This window comes from Eublepharis macularius, chromosome 11 (genome assembly GCF_028583425.1).
Source record: "Eublepharis macularius isolate TG4126 chromosome 11, MPM_Emac_v1.0, whole genome shotgun sequence".
Lineage (NCBI taxonomy): Eukaryota > Metazoa > Chordata > Lepidosauria > Squamata > Eublepharidae > Eublepharis > Eublepharis macularius.
Window position 1 is genome coordinate 12,627,170 of NC_072800.1, and position 22,718 is coordinate 12,649,887.

Genomic DNA, 22,718 nt, shown 5'->3' on the forward strand with positions numbered 1-22,718 from the left:
AGGTTTTATGGAAGTTCTTCAGTACAACTACATTTTTTTTTTCTGTCTGTGGGGTCTTTAAGACATTGCCTCCATCCTTGGATAAGACAGCTCCACTGTGCAGAGCTGTTGCTGGGGCATCAGTCAAGATAACTTTTAGGTCCTCCATAACAGAATCAGAAAGTAGAATTTTTTATCGTAAGCAAACTACTTCCTGCCCCGAGTACAGCCCATTTAGACCTCATAGCCTCCTCAAAATGCTCAGGGAAGAGGCAAACAGAGGAAACCAGTACAGGTTTCTGAAAGCCTCACTTATCCATATTGGACAAGGCGGAGGATTTATCTTGCTCTATGGATCCTGTTTATTACTGAGTTTTTGTATAACTTTGCCAAAAAACCTGGGGAGGTGATCTGCTTGGAATAATCTAGTAGAGGTTTCAGTAGCCTGACACTTCTCCTTCCTGCTTCCCAGAAATTTCTGACTCTATTCCTGTTGCCGAGAGGCATTCCTTATCACAGCCAATAGATGGTGATTGCACCTCATACCGGGACTCAGGCTGATTGCCCTGCGAAAAAGCGGGGGATGGAAGGCCTTCTGCAAGTGGCCCATTCTCTGGTGGTTTCTGGGGTGCTGCAGGCTAGACTGCTTCTTTGATTCTGGGTCAGTTTATTTGATTTGTATAACTAATGTTGTTAGAGCTTAAGCAGTTCCTTCCAGGAAGCAGAGAAGAAGTTCCTCCTACTGGAGCTGGGGGTAAAGAACTCACAACCCTGCCTGCATCCAGGAGAAGGAACTTCTCCCAGCACTTTAGACTGCAGCACCCTGGAACCACCAAGAAGGGGAATAGAATTTTCCATTCCCTTAGACACCGCCCTGGGATCTAGCGAGGAATCTAAAGAACCAGGCGATGACTGGGCTGGAAAAGCATCCTCCTCCCTGCACCTGCATATAGGAGACCTACTGAGACATCTCCACGTGGGGGGTGCCGCAGCACCTCTTACGGTGCCTGATCTCCCCTGTCTGATTTTTCCTGTAACTGAGTGGGAAATTGCCATGGTGCAGATCCCTGAGTTGCCAAAAAGTGGGGCCATTTCCATTGTTCCATCAATGGAACAATGAAACAAAGCAGGAGCTGATCCAGGAAAGGCCCGTGCATCCATTCCCTCTGTGACCTCAGGAAGAGGACCAGAAGAGCTCATCAGAGTATTTGAAACCCATGTGGGCAAACTGGAGCCTCAACTGCCGCAGTGCCTGGGAAAAGCTGTGGGGGAGAATCCCCAGGCAATCCCAGCCAGTTGTCATGACGACTCTGTGCCTGGGGTGATGATGGGTAAGCCTGGTATGGTTCTGAGGCAGTGCCCTGCGAAGAACCCGCCTTTAAAGCGATCTTGACCTTCTTCCTCTTGGTTGCTGCAGCAAGAAGCTTTAAGGCAGCTGAAGTGATCAATGATTTTTTAACAGCCTTTGGCATAGTAAAAGAGAAATAAATCTCTCTCGCACACTTTCTTCTTTTGGGCCTACGAGAAGGAGCTGGCTAAGCAAGTCTTGCCTGGAGTGGGCAGGGCTGTGTACTTGGGGGGGGGGTCCACCCCGACTGGTCATCTTGAAGATCACCTTAAGCCCTGCCTTGGAGCAAGTAGGGGGCATAATGCAGAGGAGGATGACTTCCCCCCACTGAAGAATTTATTTTTCCCCAGCTCTGTTGGCCGTAAACTCAATTCTATAGTACTGACTTTTTGAACCAGTAAAGTAAGGTAAATCTCTGAACATCATGACTTCATTCTTTATACGTTTGCGAACCATGGTCAGGATGCAGTACACGGTCTTCCATCAAGTCAGCCAATTGTCCATATTAGCCCTGCGTTGTTTTTCAACAATCCTACTTCATGAGCCCCTTTTCAACGGAGAGGCCAGGGACCGAACCTGAGAAAAACAGGGTTTCTCACCTGTAACTGTTGATCGTCGAGTCTCTTCTGTGCAGACACACATTGGGGACTGCGCAGGCCAGCCGCGGAAAAGATTTTTCTAGCTTTTAGAGATGTGAAGGGGACGTTCGGATCCACCGCGCATGCGCGCCGGTGTTCCCGCCAATTTTGAATGTATATATATCCAAACGTCCCCGGCATTCCCTCAGTTCACCTGAGCCGCCGGAGAAAAACTCAGTTAACCAAGCACTCACAGCGGGGTAGGTGGGAGGGAATGTGTGTCTGCACAGAAGAGACTCGACGATCAACAGTTACAGGTGAGAAACCCTGTTTATCGTCGTCGTCCTTCTGTGCAGCCCCACATTGGGAGAATAACTAGCATCTCACCAATGGGGGTGGGTGTGAGTGTCTACTTGAACAAAGAATGCAGGACAGCCGTGCCAACAGCTGATTCACGTCGTGCATTCACGTCCACAGAATAATGTTTGATGAAAGTGTCTGCAGTGGACCACGTCGCAGCTTGGCAGACGTCCTGGAGCGGCACTCCTCGCAGGAAGGCAGCAGAAGCAGCTTGCGCTCGAGTGGAATGAGCAGTAACCAACAAGAGGCACTGGACTCCAGCTTGCTGATAACAAAGTTTAATTGTAGACACAATCCAGCGAGAGATGGACTGGGCAGAAGCAGGTGAGCCCTTGCGAGGGCCAGAGTAACACAAAAACAGAGCAGGAGATTTCCTGAAACATTTGGTGTGATGTAAATAAAACAATAAAGCACGTTTTACATCCAATGTGTGTAGTGCCCGTTCCCCTGGGGACGAGGGTGTCGGAAAGAAGGAAGAGAGGAACACCTTTTGCTGCAGGTGAAATTTGGAGACCACCTTGGGTAGAAACTCCATGCTAGTGTGGAGCATGACCGTACCAGGGAAAAACTGCAGGAAGGGAGGGTCACACCGCAGGGCAGACAGCTCCCCAACACGCCTAGAGGACGTGACTGCCACCAGAAAGGCTACCTTTTGTGTGAGCACAGGCAAGGGACAGGTGGACAGGGGCTCAAAGGGCCGGAGCATCAGTTGGGAGAGTACCAGGGACAGACTCCACTGAGGAATCGGCGGGGCCCTAGGAGGGAAGGTCTTGAAGAGGCCCTTTAGGAACTGCTTGGAAAGCCAGTGTGTAAAAACAGTCTTCCCATCAATCTGCTCATGAAAAGCAGAGATCGCAGCCATGTGGACCTTAATGCTCGAGAAGGCAAGACCCTGCGAGCACAAGTCCAGGAGGTAGTCCAGAATGATAGGCAAGGGGCAATCAAAGGGAGAAACCCCTTTCGGGGCCAACCACCGGGAAAAACGTGACCACTTCCTCTGGTAGGACATCCTGGTTGACAGCTTCCGTGCATTCAGAATGACCTTAAGAACCTCTGAGGAGAGGCCTACTCCGGAGTGCACAGGAGCCAGGCAGCCAGACTCAGAACTGCCACATTGTGGTGCCTGACCCCGTCCCTGATTAATAGGTCCGGGGCCGGTGGCAGCGCTAGGCATTGTCCCTGTGAAAGGGAGAGTAAGAGAGGGAACCAATCCTGGTGAGGCCACTGTGGGGCAATCAGGATACAGTGGGTGTTGAAGGCCCTGACCCTGGAGAGGACCTTGTGCATGAGCGGGAAGGGGCGGGAAGGCATAGAAGAGCCCTGGGGACCAGGGTATCTGGAAGGCATCCCCTAGGGAGTGACGGCCAATTCCGGCCCGGGAGCAGAACAGCGGGGCCTGCTTGTTGTGGGCCGTGGTGAAGAGGTCGATGAGTGGTGTACCCCACGTGTGAAAGACTTGGTGGAGGTAAGCCCTGTTGAGGGACCACTCGTGTTGAGGCAGAAACACCCTGCTCAGCGTGTCCGCTGCGGTGTTGAGCTCCCCGGCAATGTGTACGGCCCTGGGAAGGACGTTGTTGACCATGGCCCATTTCCAGAGAGTCGTTGCTTCCCTGCAGAGCTTGAGCGAGACCGTTCCTCCCTGCTTGTTGAGGTAATAGCAGGCTGTGGTATTGTCCGACAGGACCTGAACCCTCCTGTTCCGAATGACATCTGCAAAAGAAGCAAGGGAGTAACGGATCGCTCTAAGCTCCAAGAGGTTAATGTGCATGGTTGCCTCAGTTGAGGACCAGATGCCTTGGGCAGAAAGCTGTTCACAGCGCCCTCCCCATCCCAAGTTGGAGGCGTCAATAAAGACGGTGACCTCTGCCAGGAAAGGGCCAAAAGGACAACCTTCGGCCAAGTTCTCAGGGACAGTCCACCAGGCCAAGGAACGCTGTACCACCCTGGGGATGGAGAACTTCTGATGCTGACCCATAGTGAGGGGGTTGTACCTCCGGACAAACCAGTTTTGCAGAGGCCTCATACGCAGGCGTGTGAAAAAAAACTACCCCTGTGGAGGAGGCCATAAGGCCCAGCAGTGTTTGAATAAGAAGGGCAGTTTGAAAACGGTTGTGCAAGAAGTGACGGGCTAGGGAGGAAAGCCTGGTCAAGCGATCCGCGGGTAAGTAGGCTCTGCCCCGTGGCGAGTCGAAATAGACCCCTATAAACCTAATGGCTGTGCCCGGAGTTAAGATAGACTTATCCCCATTAACCACCAAGCCCAACATAGCTAGTACAGATAAGGTGAGGGCAATATGGTCCTGGAGGGAGGCAGCCGAGGGTCCCACCAGGAGCCAGTCATCCAGGTACAGGTAGATAAAGCATCCCCTGGACCGTAGATACGCCACCACGGTGGCCATGCATTTCGTGAAAACCCGGGGCGCAGAGGCCAGCCCAAAAGGCAACACCGTATACTCATATACAGAATCCCCATAGACAAACCGCAGATATTTTCTGTGGCCCTCAAAGATGGAGATGTGGAAGTAGGCGTCTTTCAAGTCTAGAATAGCTAGCCAAACGCCTGCCTCCAAGAGCTCTATGACCCGTGCCAGGGTCAGCATCCGAAATTTCTCAACCTTTAAATAACTGTTGACGCCCCTTAGGTCCAAAATGGGCCGGGACCCTCCGTCTTTCTTATGCACGAGGAAGTATCTCGAGTAGAATCCCCAAGGGGAAGTAGCGACATTGACCACCCGGACAGCACCTTTGTTCACCAACTCCATAACATTATTGTGTAAAACAACATCACAACATGGAGAACAACGGGGAGGGAGAGAAAGGGGAGGCGCATCAGTAAATAACAATTTGTAACCATGGGACACAATAGACAGGACCCAAATGTCAGAGGTAACAAGCTGCCAACAGGGCAAAAAAGGCCAAAGCCTGTCCAAGAACCGGGCAGTAGCGAGAGTGTCCTTGGAGGCCAACTGGGGAGCGTTCAGGCTTAGTCAGAAGACAGAGGGCTTCTGCACGGAGGTCGATGATTTAGGCGAGGGGGGCTGCTGCCTGCCCTTGGACCGGCCGGAGCGCCTGGAAGAATGACGCTGCTGGGCCAAGTAGGACCGGTGGCCATAGGACTGGCCCGAGAAGAAACGCCCTTGACACTGCTGGTATGGCTGGTAAGGGGTCTGGTAGGACCGGAACCGACCGTAACGATACCTCGGGCCCGACGGCTGTGCTGAAGGAGCAACTCCCAGGGACTTGGCTGTTTGCTGGTTTTTCTTCATCAGCGAGAGGGACTCATCCGTTTTTTCGGAGAAGAGCAGGGGCCCCTCAAACGGGAAATCTTCCACCTTCGCCTTCTTCTCTGGCAGCAGGGCTGTGGACCGGAGCCAGGCGTGCCGATGCAAGACCACCGAAGTCGCCATTGCCCGCGCTGCAGAGTCGGCGGCGTCCTTGCCAGCTGTCATCTGCTGTTTCGACAGCTTCATGGCCTCGGCTTGAAGGGCCTTAACTAGGTGGCGTCGATCCTCCGGGAGGTCGGAGAGGTAAGAGGACAGCCGCTTCCATAAAAAGAGATTGTAGGATCCTATTATAGCTTGGAAATTTGCTATACGGAATCCCAAGGACGCGGACGAGTAGAGCTTCCTGCCCATGCCATCCAGTTTCCTGCCTTCCCGGTCTGCCGGAGCCGAAGAGGAACCGTATCGGAACCGAGCCTGACCTTCCTCCGCCACGATGGAAGAGGGCTTAGGGTGAGAGAAAAGGTACGGGCAGTCGTCCTGTTTCAGGCGATAGTACCTTTTGACCTTCTTTGCCGTTGGCGGCAGGGATGCCGGTGTCTGCCAGAGCGCAAGAGCATTATCGACAAAGTCCTCCACAGGAGGGAACGCCACCGAAGCGGGAGACCCAGAATACAACGCCTCCAGCAGCTTGCTCTTAGGCTTGGAGGTCGTGGAGGCAACATCTATCTCCAGCGCAGCGGCCATCCTGACTATCTGTTCGGCGAATATTCTGTAGTCGTCATTTGGGGACGACGAACGGAGCTCACCCACGGTGTCATCCGGAGAAGGGTCAGAAGCCACATCCGAGGAGTAATCAGACGGGGAAGCCAGGCCGTCTTCATCCTCGGAGTCCGAAAACTCTGCCGGGGTCTGCGTCGGAACCGAAGTCGGGCGTCCAACCGGAGCCGATGGACAAGGCCCAGGAACCGAGGGATGGAGGTGCACTCTAGCCGCAGGAGGAGCAGGCGCAGGTTGCAGGAGCGGTTGAGCCGGAACGGAAGACGGTGGAACCGAAGGGTGTTGCAGGAAGGGCACAGACTGCTGGAACCAGGCCACGAAATCCTGCCAGGAGGTCATGTTCCCTATCCCTGGGACAGGCTGCCAAGGAGGTAGAGGAGCGGACACCGGAGCAGGCCAGTGATACGGCGCCGGAACCGATGAGGTAGACTGCATCGGAACGGAGGCTTCCGAAGGCGCCGGGGCAGACGGCAGGGAACGCTCAAATGACTGATACGGTTCCGAGAGAGGCGGGAATGGTATGTAATCCTCCGATGTTATTGGAGGAGGCGTACAAGGAGGTGACGGGGTATGAAGACTCACCACATCGTCGTCAATCAGCACCGGTCTGGATGGCGTACCGGGCTGCACAGTCGGGGCCGGGGATGGCACACGGCCCTTAGCTTTCGACTTGGCCTTGGCCTTTTTAGACGGGGGCTCCGAAGAAGCCTCTGTGGCCGAAGCTTTGGACAAGGACTTCGATGACGGCTTCGAAGAGGAACGCTTCTTAGCCTTCCGGCCAGAAGGGCGATCCACGGAACCGGAGTCAGATCGGCCCTCCGGAACAGGTTGCCCCGTCGGTTCCGAGGGAAGCGGCTCCGGCGATTTTCGAGATGGAGCTGGCGATGGAGCGGCGGAGCGGGGCCTATCTCCCGATGAACCCGATGGCTTGGGTGGGAGAAGGTTGGCATCCCACAAGAAGGCACGGAGTCTGGCCTTCCGATCGCTCCTCGCTTTCGGGGTGAAGGACATACACACCGCACAACGCTCCACAACGTGCCCCTCGCCCAGGCAGATGAGACAGAGCTCATGGCCATCTGAGTGGGTCATCTTCATGCTGCACTTCAGACATTTCTTAAATAAAGCTGTCTGAGACATCCCGGAATGATATTTCCCTCAAGATGGACACGGGAAAATATTGTACAGCACAGTATTCGATGAACAAAACTCTGAAGAGACGCTGAGAAGACAAGTAATGCTAGAAGAAGAACCTTTTCGACGGCGGCGAAAAAGGAACTGAGGGAATGCCGGGGACGTTCGGATATATATACATTCAAAATTGGCGGGAACACCGGCGCGCATGCGCGGTGGATCCGAACGTCCCCTTCACATCTCTAAAAGCTAGAAAAATCTTTTCTGCGGCTGGCCTGCGCAGTCCCCAATGTGGGGCTGCACAGAAGGACGACGACGATCTGTAACATCCAAGTCCCTTCTGTGTTCCTACAGAACGTGGCAGTAGAGAAAACCCTGGATGTTCAGGAGTGCTGCTCTCTTAGAAAGGCCTGCTTTCCCCAGATCTTTTGATTCCTTTTGCAGCATACAATTGATAGAAGTTAGGCACATAAATGGGCCTACCATAATATTGCTGACTGGCCTTGTTTATAGGTTGAATATTTTGCCAGTTCTAAAACAAATGGCCGCCAGTTGCTTCTGAGCTCAATTCAAAATACCTTTAAAGCCCTAAACTTTCAGGGACCGGGGTACTGAAAAGACAGCTTGTTCCCACATGAACCATCCCATCAGTTAAGATTTTCTACTGAAACCTGCCTCATGTTCCTGCCTGTGGAGTTGAGTGGCCGGTTAAGGACAATGGACTATGCAACTCCCCCTGGGCACCAAATTTACCCCGCTGTTGGCAGTTGAATTTCCTTTTTACCCAAGCTTTTGGTTGGTTTTGCTTCATTTTGGCTGGCTTATCTATTATCCCTTACTTCTTGTTTGTTTTGAATTGTATAATTGTCTACTATATTGATGCTAGTTTTTCTATTTTATTGCTGTGCTGCCTTTTTAGGGACTTTAAAACTGAATCTGTTTAGTGTTTGTCAGGGCTTTTTTTCAGCGGGAACGCGGTGGAACGGAGTTCCGGAACCTCTTGAAAATGGTCACGTGGCTGGTGGCCCCGCCCCCTGATCTCCAGACAGAGGGGAGTTGAGATTGCCCTACGCGCCATGTGGCGCAGAGGGCAATCTGAACTCCCCTCTGTCTGGAGATCAGGGGGCGGGGCCACCAGCCACGTGACCATTTTCTCCGAGAGCAACCCACTGAGTTCCACCACCTCTTTTCCCAGAAAAAAAGCCCTGGTGTTTGTTCTGTTTTTCAGTTTTATTTAGTCACTTTTATATTGTAAAATGCTTTGGAAGCTATTGGCTGAGAGCCGTTGTCTATAAACTGTTTTTTAAAATAGCGGAGTAAAACTGCTGAAAATTTAACAGAGAATTCTGTAGCTAAATATATATCAATGGATATATGACCACAGTCTGTGAGCATTCACAAGAAACAAAAGGGTTTTTGTGCAATCATATCCTACTTTTGAGGGGGGAAAGGCTGGGGTGCCCTTTCTGGATTGGAGGCCCTGATAAAGGACTCTGATGTTGTTATTAATTTCTGCATCTAGAATTTACCTCAACTACTTGCTGAGGAAAGCTTTCCTTTTTAAAAAAATGTACAGTTTATCATCATTTTTTTCTCTTTTCAACATAATTGAAAAAGAGAAGGAGTATAGACAAGACAACAGAACAAAACACAGGGAGGAGAATTAGGGAGGAAACCTTTTTCTTCTGCTGCTAGGCAAGTTGTTTTCCTTGGTTCATGGAAAACTCTGGAGTTGAAAGCCAGCCACCGGCCTTATTTTCCTTTTCTCTCCTCTGTGCAGCTACCAGTTAAGGAGGCAGTTCCTCCGGCTTCTTAGTAGTAAGCATCAGTGCAAGGAAGATGAAGACAAATGGCGCCAAGAGACGGCTGCCTTTTGCATTGAGGTCGCTTGGAAGAAGCAGTTGAACCGTACCCCATTGAAATCAGTTTCCCTGGGCAAGAACTTGAAAACCATGAACAAAAGCAGCTCAACTGTAAATTCCACGTTCAAGCCAGCCACCCTGAAGCAGATCTATGGTAATGCTGCATGTTGTTGGCCGCTTTCTCTGGGGAGTGAACTTTGTTGATAATAATCTGAAATTCTGGAATGCGATACGAGTTTCATAAACCTTCCAGAATCAGAAATCCATTTTTGTATGCAAATGTGATCCATCTGTTCAATATTGCGATGACCTCCATGAAAATTCAAGCACTTTAAAGCCCTATAACAATTGTTGTTGTTTAAAAACTACCAAGAGAGAAGTGGTTCTGAACAGACTATTAGGACAGAGGTGTCATTAGTCTTAGCCAGAACAGGAAATAGAATCTCCTTGCTTAGTGGCTGGAGGCAAACAGCAAGAGAGAGCCATCACCACCATTCCGCTTCCAGCTTGTGCCTTCCCGTGGTGTGTGGCTTCCCACAGTTCGACAAGGCATGCTGGACTATCCCCCCCCCCAAGGCTGCAGCCTGGTACGTGGCACGGCCTCTCATAAGGGCTGCCCCAGGCTGGGAGGGAAGGGTCCAGCCCAGCACCCTCAGGCCTCCTGCTCACCCCTGGCTGCACCCCCAAGGTTTGAGTCTGGCTAAGTAGGCCTCCTTGGACGTCCTCCCTCCTGCTTGAGATAAGGAAAGGCCCTTGGATGCCCTGGCTCCCTCCAGATAGGAGGTATCAAGTAGTGTATAGCTGGGGCAGCCACAAGCGAGGCCGCACATGCTCCCTCAATCCCTCCTCTCAATACCTGTCAGCAAGAGGACTGGGGCACACAGGATTTTCCTGTGGAGAGAACTCAGCAATGTGGGTCAGTTCAAAAAGGAACTCTGGGTCAGTCTTAAGTGGTTAGAGGCCTAGGCCCATTGGCTTAGGGGTTCAGGCCCCAGGTTACTCCGTTACAAGGCTACCATCCGAGCATCAGGTAATATTTCTCTCACCTAGCAGTGCCATCTAAGTTGCCATTCTTCTCTACCCCCTGCCCCAACCAGAGATGGGAGCCAGAGCCATACCTGGTCCCTCACGTCCAGCCTCAGCCAGTGGGACAAGAACAGCCTCTCTGCAACTGCCAACAAGTTTCCACAGCAATGGAATCCTCCCTGATTGACTGACCTAGAAAACTGGGCAGCACCACGTGATCCCGGGCTTTACACAGCCAGCCCTTGGCCCAAAAGCCCAGGGTGAACAACTAATTCATTACAAGTTAAAATGTAAGCACGTTTACAAAAAAACAACACAGCTGAAAACCTTGTTTCAGCTGTTTGGCACTGACTTATCATGGCTCCCGAGGGCATGTCCTGGGTCTCCTTTGCAAACTTTCTAACTTTGGGTCTTTCCTGGGGAAGGGTATTAATGGTACTAGGGCCACCTAGAGTTAGGAAACAGCCAGATGCCCTTTATATGTAATGTCTTATTGCATTGTATTGTCGAAGGCTTTCACGGCCGGAGAACGATGGTTGTTGTGGGTTTTCCGGGCTGTATTGCCGTGGTCTTGGCATTGTAGTTCCTGACGTTTCGCCAGCAGCTGTGGCTGGCATCAGTGAGATCTCTGTCTTTTGGTGCTACACCTCTGAAGATGCCAGCCACAGCTGCTGGCGAAACGTCAGGAACTACAATGCCAAGACCACGGCAATACAGCCTGGAAAACCCACAACAACCATCTTATTGCAGTTTTCTGACTTTGTAATCTCACTGTTTGTTGTGCTGTTCCTGTTGCATTGTTATCTATAACATTAGCAAAAATCCAATACAAAGCTGAAGGAATGCTGAAAACAGAGCACGAGCAATTCTAGGACTGACATTAGACAACATAGAACTACCCAGTAGGGTCATACTTAAAGCAACAGGTAGTACAAAGGATCTGAAGTATCAGGCAGCGAAAAATTTCTGCCAGAGATGCTGGAAAGGCACTACTGCACAGACAATGCTGGGTAGATGAACTAGTAGTCTTTCTAGGTTTAATTCCATCAATTGGTTATTCTGAGGCAAACAAGACTTCCTGCAAGGATTCCCGATGGTTAAGATTTACCTTTCATCAGCCTTCTAACATTACCCCTCTTAAAATAAAGCTTCAAAATACTTCTTGTGCAGACACCATATTCTAAAACAATGACAGGTTTAGTAGGAAGTAGACATGGGCACGAACCTGGAAAAAACCCAAACCACGTGACTTGTGGTTCGTTGCGTTTCCACAAACCAGGAACCACGAACTTCATGATCCTTTCCCAGTTCACGAACTGGGTTTGTGGTTCGTGGAATTTCACTATCACACACCAAAGAGAACGGGGGCTGTCAGTTTGACAGACCCTGCGCTGGGTTCAGCCCATAGGCTGAGGCCAGTGCGGGGTCTGTGACACTGACAGCCCCCGTTCTCTTTGGTGCGTGATAGTGAAATGGGCTGAAGCCGCCCTGGATGGAAAGAGAATGGAGGCTGTCAGTTTCACAGACCCTGCACCGGCTTCATCCCATGGGCTGAACCAGGCGCAGGTTCTGTCAAACTGACAGCCCCCATTTTCCTGCCGCCCTGGGCGGAAAGAGAACAGGGGCAGTCAGTTTCACAGACCCTGCAGAACCCAATGCAGGGTCTTCACCCCATAGGCTGAAGCCGATGCGGGGTGTGTGAAACTGACAGCCCCATTCTCCTGCTGTTCGCTGGCAGCAGGGGAACAGGGCTGTCAGTTTCACACACCCCTCAGTGGCGCCAGCCTCTCTGAGGTCACAAACTGCTCACGAATTGCACGAACCTGGCCAAAAAAGTTGTGGGGGTTTGTTAACGCGCAGTCGCACAAACTGTGTTAACGAACCACAAATTGGCAAGGTTCATGCGGGTTTTTTTTGTTCGTATTGCGGTTCATGCCCACCTCTAGTAGGAAGTCATGGATCAAAGGATCGTCTCTTGTTCTGTGGAAATGTCACTTTTATATAACTGATAACCAGAGAAAATGGACATCTTTCAAACCATCATGAGGAACTGCTTCCCCATACAGGGAAAAGATAGTAATGACAAAGTATTACTAGACAGGGATTCAGTGGGTTGGAGCCAATGTTTCCTTCCCACTAACTAACTGAGTCTTCATCCACTGAAACAATACATGGAAGTAATATAGATCCAATTTTTCCCCAGCAAGAGAAAGGGGGGGGGGGGCAACATAAGATTGTTGTGAATGGTTAGTTTCCAACCCATAGTTCTTAATTTCAAAGACATATAATTGATACCCGTAACATCTAGAGGGTATAAAATATTCCTTTTAAAAAATCAGCATTAAAGTGCAGTTTGAATGAACAAGTGGAACAAATTCATTGTCAGAAAAGTATTTTCATTGACTATACTTGTAAGGAATACATTCAGAAGGAAGCAACAAGCTTTCAAATGCTGGTCTCCGTGCCGCAGTGGTAACAAGATTTAATGCAATTATTTGGCAGTTTGCAAAAATCACTTTAGAAACTTCTTTACGTTTTTAACTGTGAATACAGCACAAGAGTGTGTGAAAAATATATACGCGTGCTTATTCCTATCATCACTTTTGAAATCTTTAATTTTTATTGTCTTGTAAAGGGCGCTCTCAAGAGGGAAGAGTTTATCATCCAACCAGACCACCTTCCTCAAAGCATAAACATTCTGAACTGCAGATGCTGTCAGGTACAGTTTGGACCTGTGTATTGACTCTCTTTAAATGCTAAAATTATGTAAGTGCAGGGAGCGTGCAAAAAGGTCTCCTTTCAACAGATTTTTTGGTGAGGGTGCAGTATGAAAAGGGTTCAGAGAAGTGTTTGCCCATTTAGACTGTGCACAGGGTTTTACATCTTGATACAGGCAAAGAAATTATGCATTACAGGATTTAAAACACAACAAAGTTATTAAAATACAACAGAATGCTGATCTAGAAAGCACTGTCCTTGGTTTCATTTGGTTGTGTGATGCCATATAACCAAATCTTACTGGCTGCATGGCGCTATTTATTTCATTTATTTAAAACATTTGTAATTGGCATCATCATACCTGATCAATTGGAATTACTTATTCCAGGGAGGGTCTAATTAAAAAAATAACACTATTAGAACTCAGACAGCAAAAAGGCCATGAACAACTTGAGTAGAGTGGAATGTTCTAGACATCTCTAAAGCATTACTTTTGCTTCCCACAATTGAAACAGGTTTCGTGTAGCCCTACTTAAATAGAACATCGGCCAGATAAAAATAGGCCAATTTAATTTCTTCATTACTAGTCAAGCACATTAATTCATTGATTACCTCTTCAAATGTTCTTCCAGAGTATTAAACATTCATACTATCAAAAGCATAGCATATCTCTGATTCAGGGAACTGAGATCACTGAAGAAGAAATATAACACGGTGTTGAAAGAAACTAAAAAGTATTCACTTTCAATTTGAGGTTTCCGAGGCCATCCTGGTTTCAAGGATTGTTTAAAGTATATATCCCATCAGCTGCGCTTTGCCTCGTATCTGATTCATGAAAGCAGTATAGAAATTACACTAAAACGTACATGTTAGCTGCGAACTTGCAGCTGATCGTGCATGTGGCTCTTGCGACAAAACAAGTTGCACGCCATTGAGTTAAACTGTAAAACTGGGAACCCGTTCTCAACCAGAGAAAGCAGTCTATCACTTCAACGGGAGTACTATGGAACCAGTTCTTAATGATAGTTCTGTAAAATGCAAAATTCAATTTAAGTCTTCTTATATGAGGCAAAATTAATAGTTCACACTAGTTAATTAATGAACTTAAAATACAGTAATGGCATTCCCTTTGATTAAATTCTATCAGGCATTAATTCCATGTGCTGAGGCAGAAAAGTTGATTTGTTCTCTCTTTTTGCTGCTACCTTGCTCCTTTCCAAAGGTCTCCAAGCCAGAGCTCAGGGCAAGCACACATCTATGCTCTAATTACAGGCAGATTTCTTTGCGCAGGAATCACAATAAGCTGCTTTGTTGTGCCATCCTGACTTGGAGAATTATCAGAGAAGTCTTCATCTGCCGACTTTCATACAATTGAGATTCACCTGAAAGAGGCTTTAGAAGTTCCCAGTAAATTCTAATCCAACGCTTTTGTGTTTGTTTTTCCACCCAGAAAATATATCTCCCAGCTCTGGAGGTATTTCAGGCACTCCAATCAGAGGGCCTTGGCTGTTTCAAGTGGCCTTTACCTTTTCATAACTTGGTGATGAGTAAGACAATGATAGGGGTTTTGCCCAGGCTGTTCAGAACAGTGCTGACTTTCACTCACCAGATGGAAAGCTTTGGCCAGCTCTAAAAATGCCAGTACGTTTTCCTTCATGTATGACAATGAGAGTTGTTTTTTTAAAGTTCAGAGCTGTCAGCAGTTAATGTCCAAATGTGTATTTGATGTATGTTTCTAGAGCTGATTAGAATGGACTCTACCTGCCATCTGTCTGAGTAAGCATTGCCTTTAATCGTCATGCATTTCGTTGTGAAGGAAGTCAGTGTGCAAGTCAACCGGGCTGTGGGCTTCAGCTATAAGCTGGAATAGCACCGCTCTTTTTTGCTGCTGAAGAGTTACATAGCAGATGAGCAGCACTCTTTCCGTAGAGCTGGGGAAGAATCCATCATTTAGTAATATTGCAAAGGGCATGGTTTAGTTCTGATTGTGGATTGGAGTAATGGGAAGAAATAGGCCAGGTTCCTCCTCCTCTTTCCCTCTGAGGAGCTCTGTTGCTGAACATGGTTCCCCCACCCCCTTTATTCTGGCAACCACCCCCCTCTGAGGAGGTTAGGAATAGCCAGCAACTGGGCCAAGGTCACCCAGGAAGCGGTAGCCCAGTTTTTCTCGCTAAGCGCTGTATGTCACACTGGAGAGCTGGATTGGTGGGGGGGGGGGAGATAGGAGAAGAGAACTGCCGTCCGCTCAGAATACAGCTTCACTTTTACAGGCCAGGATACAAAGTGCTGCATATCGAGCCTCTGAGTGCTCCCTAATGCAGCCCCCATGCTGACAGGCAAGACGTTCCTCAGACTTGGGGGGGAGCAACCTTCCAAGCAGTTTATTGAAGGCAATGTAATTAGGCAGAAAGCAATCAAGACACGCACCCCGTCCAGTGCAGATTCAGAGAAGTGTGCATGTTGAGCCTGAGAACAGAGGCTTGGCAACATGATCTACTTCAGGTTCTTGATTCTGATCTACAGAGGCTACCACCTGCTGCCCTCTAAAACAGAAACTCTTGTACACGTTGGTAATTTTAGGGCACCTGAAATTATGTAAGCGGCAGCCACCCCAAAGCCATGGGCACTCTTTTACTGAACATAATGTAGCAGGGACCATCTCAAACCTGGTTGAGTGTAGTATCAGAGAACCAAACTGCAGTCATAAAAGTTTAAGAATTATCTCAGGCTTGGAATGACCTTTTTTTGTGATTCCTGTGTGACCATTTTTTTCAAACCTGCAGAAACTCTATCAATATTGTTAAATGCCAGTGCTGATTTTCACTGCATCTTAAGAGTGACTTATAACTATCAGATTGAATTGTGTATATAGAGAGTTGTGGCCATTGTGTTTTGTGGTTTTTTTGTTGGAAAGCTGGTGCTATTCCTTAGCAATATTTTGTGTAATGTGCATCCACCACAGCCCATAGTGAATTTATTTGTTCAAATTGTTTCCAAAAAGAGGCAGTAACTGAGATTTAATATCCATCTGAAAGTTTGGCTGTCCAAGAAATCTATACACGTGCAGTAAAGATGTGCTTTGCAGCAGCAAGTGAACTCGCCCTGGGTTCTCTCCATTTGACATATTTGCCTTTATAACAAGGAGAAAATACCTTGCTAATTTGGGGGGCGGGGGGGGGGTCTGCCCACTTTTGGAACAACTTTTTACTGTCAGCTATAGGATATTATAGCCTACTTCATCTGGGCAAAACAAAATTAAGTAGAGAACAAGTATTCCTGATTCTCTATCCAAGTAGCTCTTACTGCAACATGAAATGAGTTTTGCATCCGGCCTCATCTAAGGCTGTCACAAACTGAACACTGAGTTTTCCCCTCCATTCTGCCAAGGAACTCAAAAATTTGTTCAACACATCAGAAAGACTAAAATATCACAAAAGACATCATTACCCAAAAGACATGTGGAATTCATCACCAGAGGACATAGGAATAGCCACAAACATAGATGGCTTTCAGGGCTTTTTTTTCAGGGGGAACGGAGTTCCGGAACCTCTTGAAAATGGGTCACATGGCTGGTGGCCCCACCCCCTGATCTCCAGACAGAGGGGAGTTGAGATTGCTGCGTGTCGCAGAGGGCACTCTAAACTCCCCTCAGTCTGGAGATCAGGGGGCGGGGCCACCAGCCATGTGACCATTTTCTCCGAGGGCAACCCACTGAGTTCCACCACCTCTTTCCCCAGAAAAAAAGCCCTGATGGCTTTAGACGAGTTTCATGGAGGAGGAGAGCTCCATCCATGGCTACTAAGGAAACTCCCTATCCAGAGGCATTAAGCCTCTGAAATCCATCCTAGGAGGCCACATTGGGGGGGGGGGGGCTTGGCCTCTAGGCTCTTCTTGCAGGCTTTCCAAGGGCACTGGGTTGGCCCCTGTGTGAAGCAGGATGCTGGGTGAGATGGCTTGCCAGCCTGATTCAGCAGGGCTCTGCTCACCTTTTTTCCCCTAATGAGCTGCACTGCCTATCTGCAAAGTGACCATTTTTGACACTGTTTTTTGTTTTGCAGCAAGCGGACTGCAGTATCTGTGCGTGTTGGAGAACACAGGGAAATTTAAACAGTTTTCATACAATATGAGACCCTCCACCGCTCTCAAAACAAAGCACACAAGATCAAGGCAGGAAAGCAAGACTGATTTGTAGCTCAAAAGAAAATCAATTCTACGTGGATATGGTAAATCGATTTTGAAAATAGCATTTTCATTCATGTTATACTACCTAAGAGATCGTAAATAATCTCACGGCATAATTAATTATTGTTCAAGTGGATATGAAAGTCCATTAATCTATATATTTGAACATTATCTAACCCAAATCCACCCCCCAACTAAGGAAGAGCACCTCCCTCAATACTGGGGAGGTCCTTCAAAGTAGGAAAGAACCACACCAGCCCCAGAAGCCATTGGCTGCTGGGACAACAAATGTGTCCATCAGGCAGGCACCCAAGTCTTCAAAGGTGCATGAAATGGCCTAGCTGCCCAGAGGACAAGGAAGCCACGTTGCTTTAACATCACAAATGCTGTGCAAAGGTTTTAGGGGACTTCCTGCTTGGGGGGGGGCACTGACCCCTTCACACCATTTCTGAGGCTGGGAGGTTGCAGAGGAGAAGCTTCCTTGGCCTCCCCAACTGAGAAGCAGAAATGGGAACATTCTTCTCTGTTTAATTGTGAAAACTAGAGCCACCACTCCAAGTCAGAGTACATGATTTATTTGCTTTTTTGAAACCTGGTATTGTACTAGATCAAAAAGCAGTTTACTCTAGGCTTGTTGGACAATATAAAACCTTATTGTGCTCTGCTTCTTTGCCCTTTCCAGAGTAAGCAATTTTGAACCAGTAGCATTTGAGGGTATGAGTGTTCTTACAAAAGCAATCCATATGTCCTTGGCTCCATTTGAACAGATGAAGTTGACTTATATAGACTCAGATCACTGCTCTCTTTTTTCTAGTATGGTCTACTCTGCCTGGCAACAGCTCTCCACTCTGCTTCCCAGTCCTGCTCCGAGAGCTTTGTTAGAAGCTGCCCTCTTGGGTGCCTTGAGGCATTATACTGGAAATACAATACAAAACCCACTCCTTTCCAGATCCACCGCTAATACATGAGATTAGTGTTCAGATCTGCAAAGAGGCCAAAATGATATGCCTGAACCAATGTTTACATGTAAGCCAAGTTGAAGTTTCTGCTTAATTTGGTAAGAGTGAACACTTTTATAGGAAAAATACTGAAGTATCAACTTTTTTTTACAATATATACACAGTTGCACAAGCTAATTGTTTAGATTGTCTTCTCTTCAGAAACTGGAATTGTCTTTTACTGTCATCCCACAAAAATCAGATGTTTTCCAAAAGCTATGCTAAGCACCAGTTGCTTTTAAATGTCTATACCAGTGCAAGAAAACTAACTTTTTTGTACCAGAATGCAAACAGCTTTAAGAAACTTACTTTAATTTTCACATAAATGGTATTTTGCATCCATAACACACAAAAAAGCTTCAGCTAAATGCAAATGTCCTCTTTAATATACTGTGTTAACTGCACCAGCAACTTGGGGATGTGAGGCAAGGCCTACGTTAAAATAATAATGAAGGTCCGTCAGCCACTGCTCCGGGGCTTCACCGCTCTTCGATGCCTGTCAATAAGAAAACAGTGTTGTAACTTGGGAGTTTTCAAACCATTTGGAGGTTGGGTGCCATTTGCCAGCTTCTGCCTCTGCAAAAGGAGGCTTACTGTGTTTATTTTACTCCTATGCACCTACGGTCAAGAGTGCAACATTTGCTATTCTGCAAATATAAGCCTGAATGTATTAATCTCTAGGAAAGACCTAACCAGCAACTGAAATCAGCCAGCAGGGGGTGGTCAACCGCTAATTGGGTTCTGTTCGGATTACTGTTAATAAAGAACCTTTAAAGAAACAGCTCAGTTTTACAGTAAACCAAAGGCTAGTTTTTGTAAATATAAAATGTGAAAACTTCCAATACACCGCCCCCCCCCCCCCCCCAAACCAGAAATGCTTGGTAAAAGTCTTGAGAGTTGGCCATGGAAAAAATGTGCTGTCCAAGAGGCTGTCTCAAATGGAAAAAAAGACCTTCCCAATGTGTTCATCAGGCTAGGGCAGGGGTCTTCCAGCCACTCACCAGCTATTGCCGAGTAGCTTGTGCAGTCCTTAGAAGACCCAGGAGGAGATTGCTAAAAGATCTGCTCTAGCCCCTCCCCCAGCTTTTATTTCGTAGGATTTTCCTCTGTGCTGCTGGGCTGATAACTTCATTTCTGGTGCTCTTCCTAGTCTATATCCTGTCTCTATGACCACAAAACTGGGATGGGGCAGAGGAGTAGCTCAGGATATTTTTCCTTCCTCAAAAGTAACTCTCATTAAAAAGCAGGCTGGCAGCCTCTGAGCTCAGAACAGTTTCACAGCTATGCGCATACTGCAGGCAGACTAGAACACAGTGGGGAAAATGGCCTCCTACCACAATATCCTTGACAATCTGTTTCACCAGGAACTCATTGGTCACCATATGACTCCGAAGCTGCCCGTGTTGCATTAGCAGACGAAGGAGCTGAGCAAGGACAGGCAGTTCTTCCCGGCGGACTCTGCTCACTTGAAGACTCTGCAGCATCAGCCGCAGCACTCGAGGCAGGGCGGTTAGCAGTGAAATGCAGGCAGCCCAAAGGACATCCCTACATGCAGTGGGGGGGAAGCACAGAGATCACGAACAGGGGAAAACCAAGCACTCTCTTAATTTGATTACGAGTTTCTCGTATCCTTCCTACGTCTCTGCAAAATAACAGGTGAACAATACAGACTTTGAAGATACAGATTACTAACAACCCAGTGGATGCAAAGAAGAGAAAACAAAATTATCATACAGAAGTTACACACTGCCTCTGCAGGGTTGACACTCAATTACCATTGAGGCCTTTAAAAGCCTGAACGCCAACGCAGAAAAAGTTCAAGCTTCCATTACAAGAAACATCTGAAATTAAGGTTACACTTTCTACTATGGGAAAAAGCAGCTCCGAAAAGGTATCCCACATGAAGAAGTAAACATACATCTGATATTTTAGGCTAAATTGAATTTAAAAAATGGCACATTGCTATTCTTCTAAAACTACAGTATGCTAGTGAGTTTGAAGACTAGACTACTTAGCAGCAGTACTGAAACTAGGACATTTAAAAAGTCCAGTATCTTAATTTTTCTGTTTCCTAATGAAGCCATAGGCTAAATCCAAAGATTAAGGTGAACTGCTTGTCAGGATACAACAGGCTTCACAAACTATATCTCAGGCACAAGCAGCAGGTTTTTTACCAGACATTTTTCAAGCGACTGCTACAGACGCAGATGTTTTTAAGACTTTAGTGATAAAATTAAAAAGTTTACCTCTTCTGAAGGTGTTCTTCATCTTCTCTCTCTATCGTTAAGATGAGGTAAAGAAGGCTGCAGCACAAAGAAGCCAGGAATTTGGCAAGATTTTCATTAAGGAGGCAAGCTTGATCCAAGAGCTTACTAATGGCACACAAAACAGATCCAGCCGTGCTGTCAGGTATTACAGTCAGTCCTGCCTGGGAGAGAAAACAAATTCATTACCTTTCACACAGCCTCTCGTGTCTGTCATAGGTAGAGGATGTACATCAAGAGGACGATTCTAGCAATAACTTCCACTTGCCCTTCAAGCAGTCGTATTTTTCTGTATAAAATCTGCCCTTCCTTTCTTGTGGAATTTGAGTTGCATTGATCTCATCAACGGACTTTACTTAAATCTTCAATAGTGAAGTAAAATGCTTTCACACACTACCTTGTGCAGGATGTGATGCTAAAGACATGCCTTGAAAATACGGCAGAAAAAATGGTTTTATGAATAAAGACACTGCAGAATCGGATGTCTTGGGAGCCAAGCTTACATACATTACAAAGCCACTGACCATCTGTCAGTTGAAGAGGAAGGAACATTAATCCCAATTTTAAGCTCAACAGCAACTGGTATGGATTCACAGCTATATTGTTTCTTACAGGATGGATCAATGATACTGGTCAAAGGTGACATTACCGCTACTTTCCCTATTAGCTAAGCTGGTGTAGCTCACTGGTTTTAAGACCTTTAAGGTGCAATAGCTTGTAAGTTGAAATACTGTAGCCTAAGAATTAATACTGATTCTGATAACTAAGAAGTCTGCAGTTCCAACTCAAAGGCCCTACACCAAAGCAAGCAAGCATATCTCTGTACACCAGAATTATATCACCACGGTGAATAACTGGACACAAATGAAAACACAAAAATAGATTGAACATAGATTGAACATTTAAAATATTACCTACCAGGTACTTACAAATGCCACTTTGGACAATATCTATACACTGACTTCGGGAAGGTATAGCAGACAGGCACTGGTTCACCATCTGTTACAATACCAAGAACAAGAGAGTATGCAAAAATATATTGGCTATTTGTACAGCATTTCTTCACTATGAGGGCTCTGCTTGAAATTTCAATTCAAACATACCATTCTGTATTAAACCACCACCAGAACATTAGCAGGTATTTTTTCTGGGCCTTTCCTCTCCACTATATCCCAAAACATATAAAAAGCATCTGCACATGCACTCCACCATAAGGCCCTCTCTCTCAAGATTCTTCTCCTTCTCCCATACATACAACAAATTCAGCCTCAGAGTCTAAGCAAGCAGGCACTGCACACTGTATGCTGCTTTTTACACACGCAGGTATGACTATGGGAATTTATCTGCAATTTTAAAGACAGAAAATTCTAGCCTAAGAAGAAAAATGGAGGAGTCATTTCTGGATGCTGCTCCGGTGTAGCCTGCTTTGTCATCTCTATCGTCCCCCCTATAAACTCTGCATTTGATTTTTTTCTCACTGTAGCTACACACACAACATAAGCCAATATGCATGAGGGGTGGAATGGGAGCAGCATACAGCCTATACTATCAGAAACACTGCTTTGTAAAGATTCCTAATAAAAGGAAGTGAACAAATGCAAACATAGTCTGAGCTGATGTTAGGTTGTGCAGGGGGTGTGGGGGCCATAAAGCAAGGAAGAGCATACCACTCACCACCAGGTTCATTGTTTATAAGTATGACTTGTATGCAAGGTTTGTATGATGTAATGTAACAAACTGAATTTTTAATACGATACATACACAAAGCTAATGCCAGTTGGAATAAATTTTGGAGACTCTGGCTTGCAAGAAGGTAGCTTCAACTACATTCCCTTACCACACTTTAATGTGATGTGTTCACAGGACTATAAAAATGTTAATAAAGTAAATTTTTAAAAATCTAAAGCATTTTGCTATTGCACCTGCTACAGAATAGATAAATAAGGAAGTCAAATGACAGAATTCTTCAGAAGTCTTCTCTGGCAACCAGGATAGACATGAGCCCTCAAGGGAGGAAGAGCTGACTACAGCATGAACAAATTGCTCCAAGGAAGCGGTCAATATTGAGGCTGCAGAGCCCATGCTAATGAACATTTCCTGTTTGAAAAGAAGAACAAGCTCCTCCTCCTGTATTATCTAATTGATAGTTATATTTACACATCTCATTAGGTTCACGTTTATAACAGACACACAATTCCCCAGGATGTAGAAAATCCCAGACCATTGTGATATGTACTAAAGAAGAAATGATGATGTAGAGCCTTTCTTTAA

At 46.9% G+C, this 22,718-nt stretch overlaps 2 protein-coding genes across 4 annotated transcripts in view; one reads left to right on the plus strand and one right to left on the minus strand.

The window, feature by feature from the left end:
* Nucleotides 1-22,718, plus strand: part of INVS (inversin) — a 156,478-nt gene that overhangs the window by 122,064 nt on the left and 11,696 nt on the right. The window contains exons 15-18 of one of the 2 annotated variants that reach the window (XM_054991581.1): nt 9,178-9,413; nt 12,921-13,004; nt 17,062-17,226; nt 18,000-18,299. In XM_054991581.1, the coding sequence (XP_054847556.1) occupies nt 9,178-9,413; nt 12,921-13,004; nt 17,062-17,195 (454 nt within the window). In that variant the 3' untranslated portion in view covers nt 17,196-17,226; nt 18,000-18,299. Of the gene's footprint in view, nt 1-9,177; nt 9,414-12,920; nt 13,005-17,061; nt 17,227-17,999; nt 18,300-22,718 lie in introns of those variants that run through there. The other variant, XM_054991580.1, reaches the window with a different exon arrangement.
* Nucleotides 18,548-22,718, minus strand: part of TEX10 (testis expressed 10) — a 30,307-nt gene continuing 26,136 nt past the window's right edge. The window contains exons 12-15 of one of the 2 annotated variants that reach the window (XM_054991584.1): nt 21,366-21,446; nt 20,430-20,611; nt 19,518-19,728; nt 18,548-18,679 (exon numbers count right to left, since the gene is read on the minus strand). In XM_054991584.1, the coding sequence (XP_054847559.1) occupies nt 18,566-18,679; nt 19,518-19,728; nt 20,430-20,611; nt 21,366-21,446 (588 nt within the window). In that variant the 3' untranslated portion in view covers nt 18,548-18,565. Of the gene's footprint in view, nt 18,680-19,517; nt 19,729-20,429; nt 20,612-21,365; nt 21,447-22,718 lie in introns of those variants that run through there. The other variant, XM_054991585.1, reaches the window with a different exon arrangement.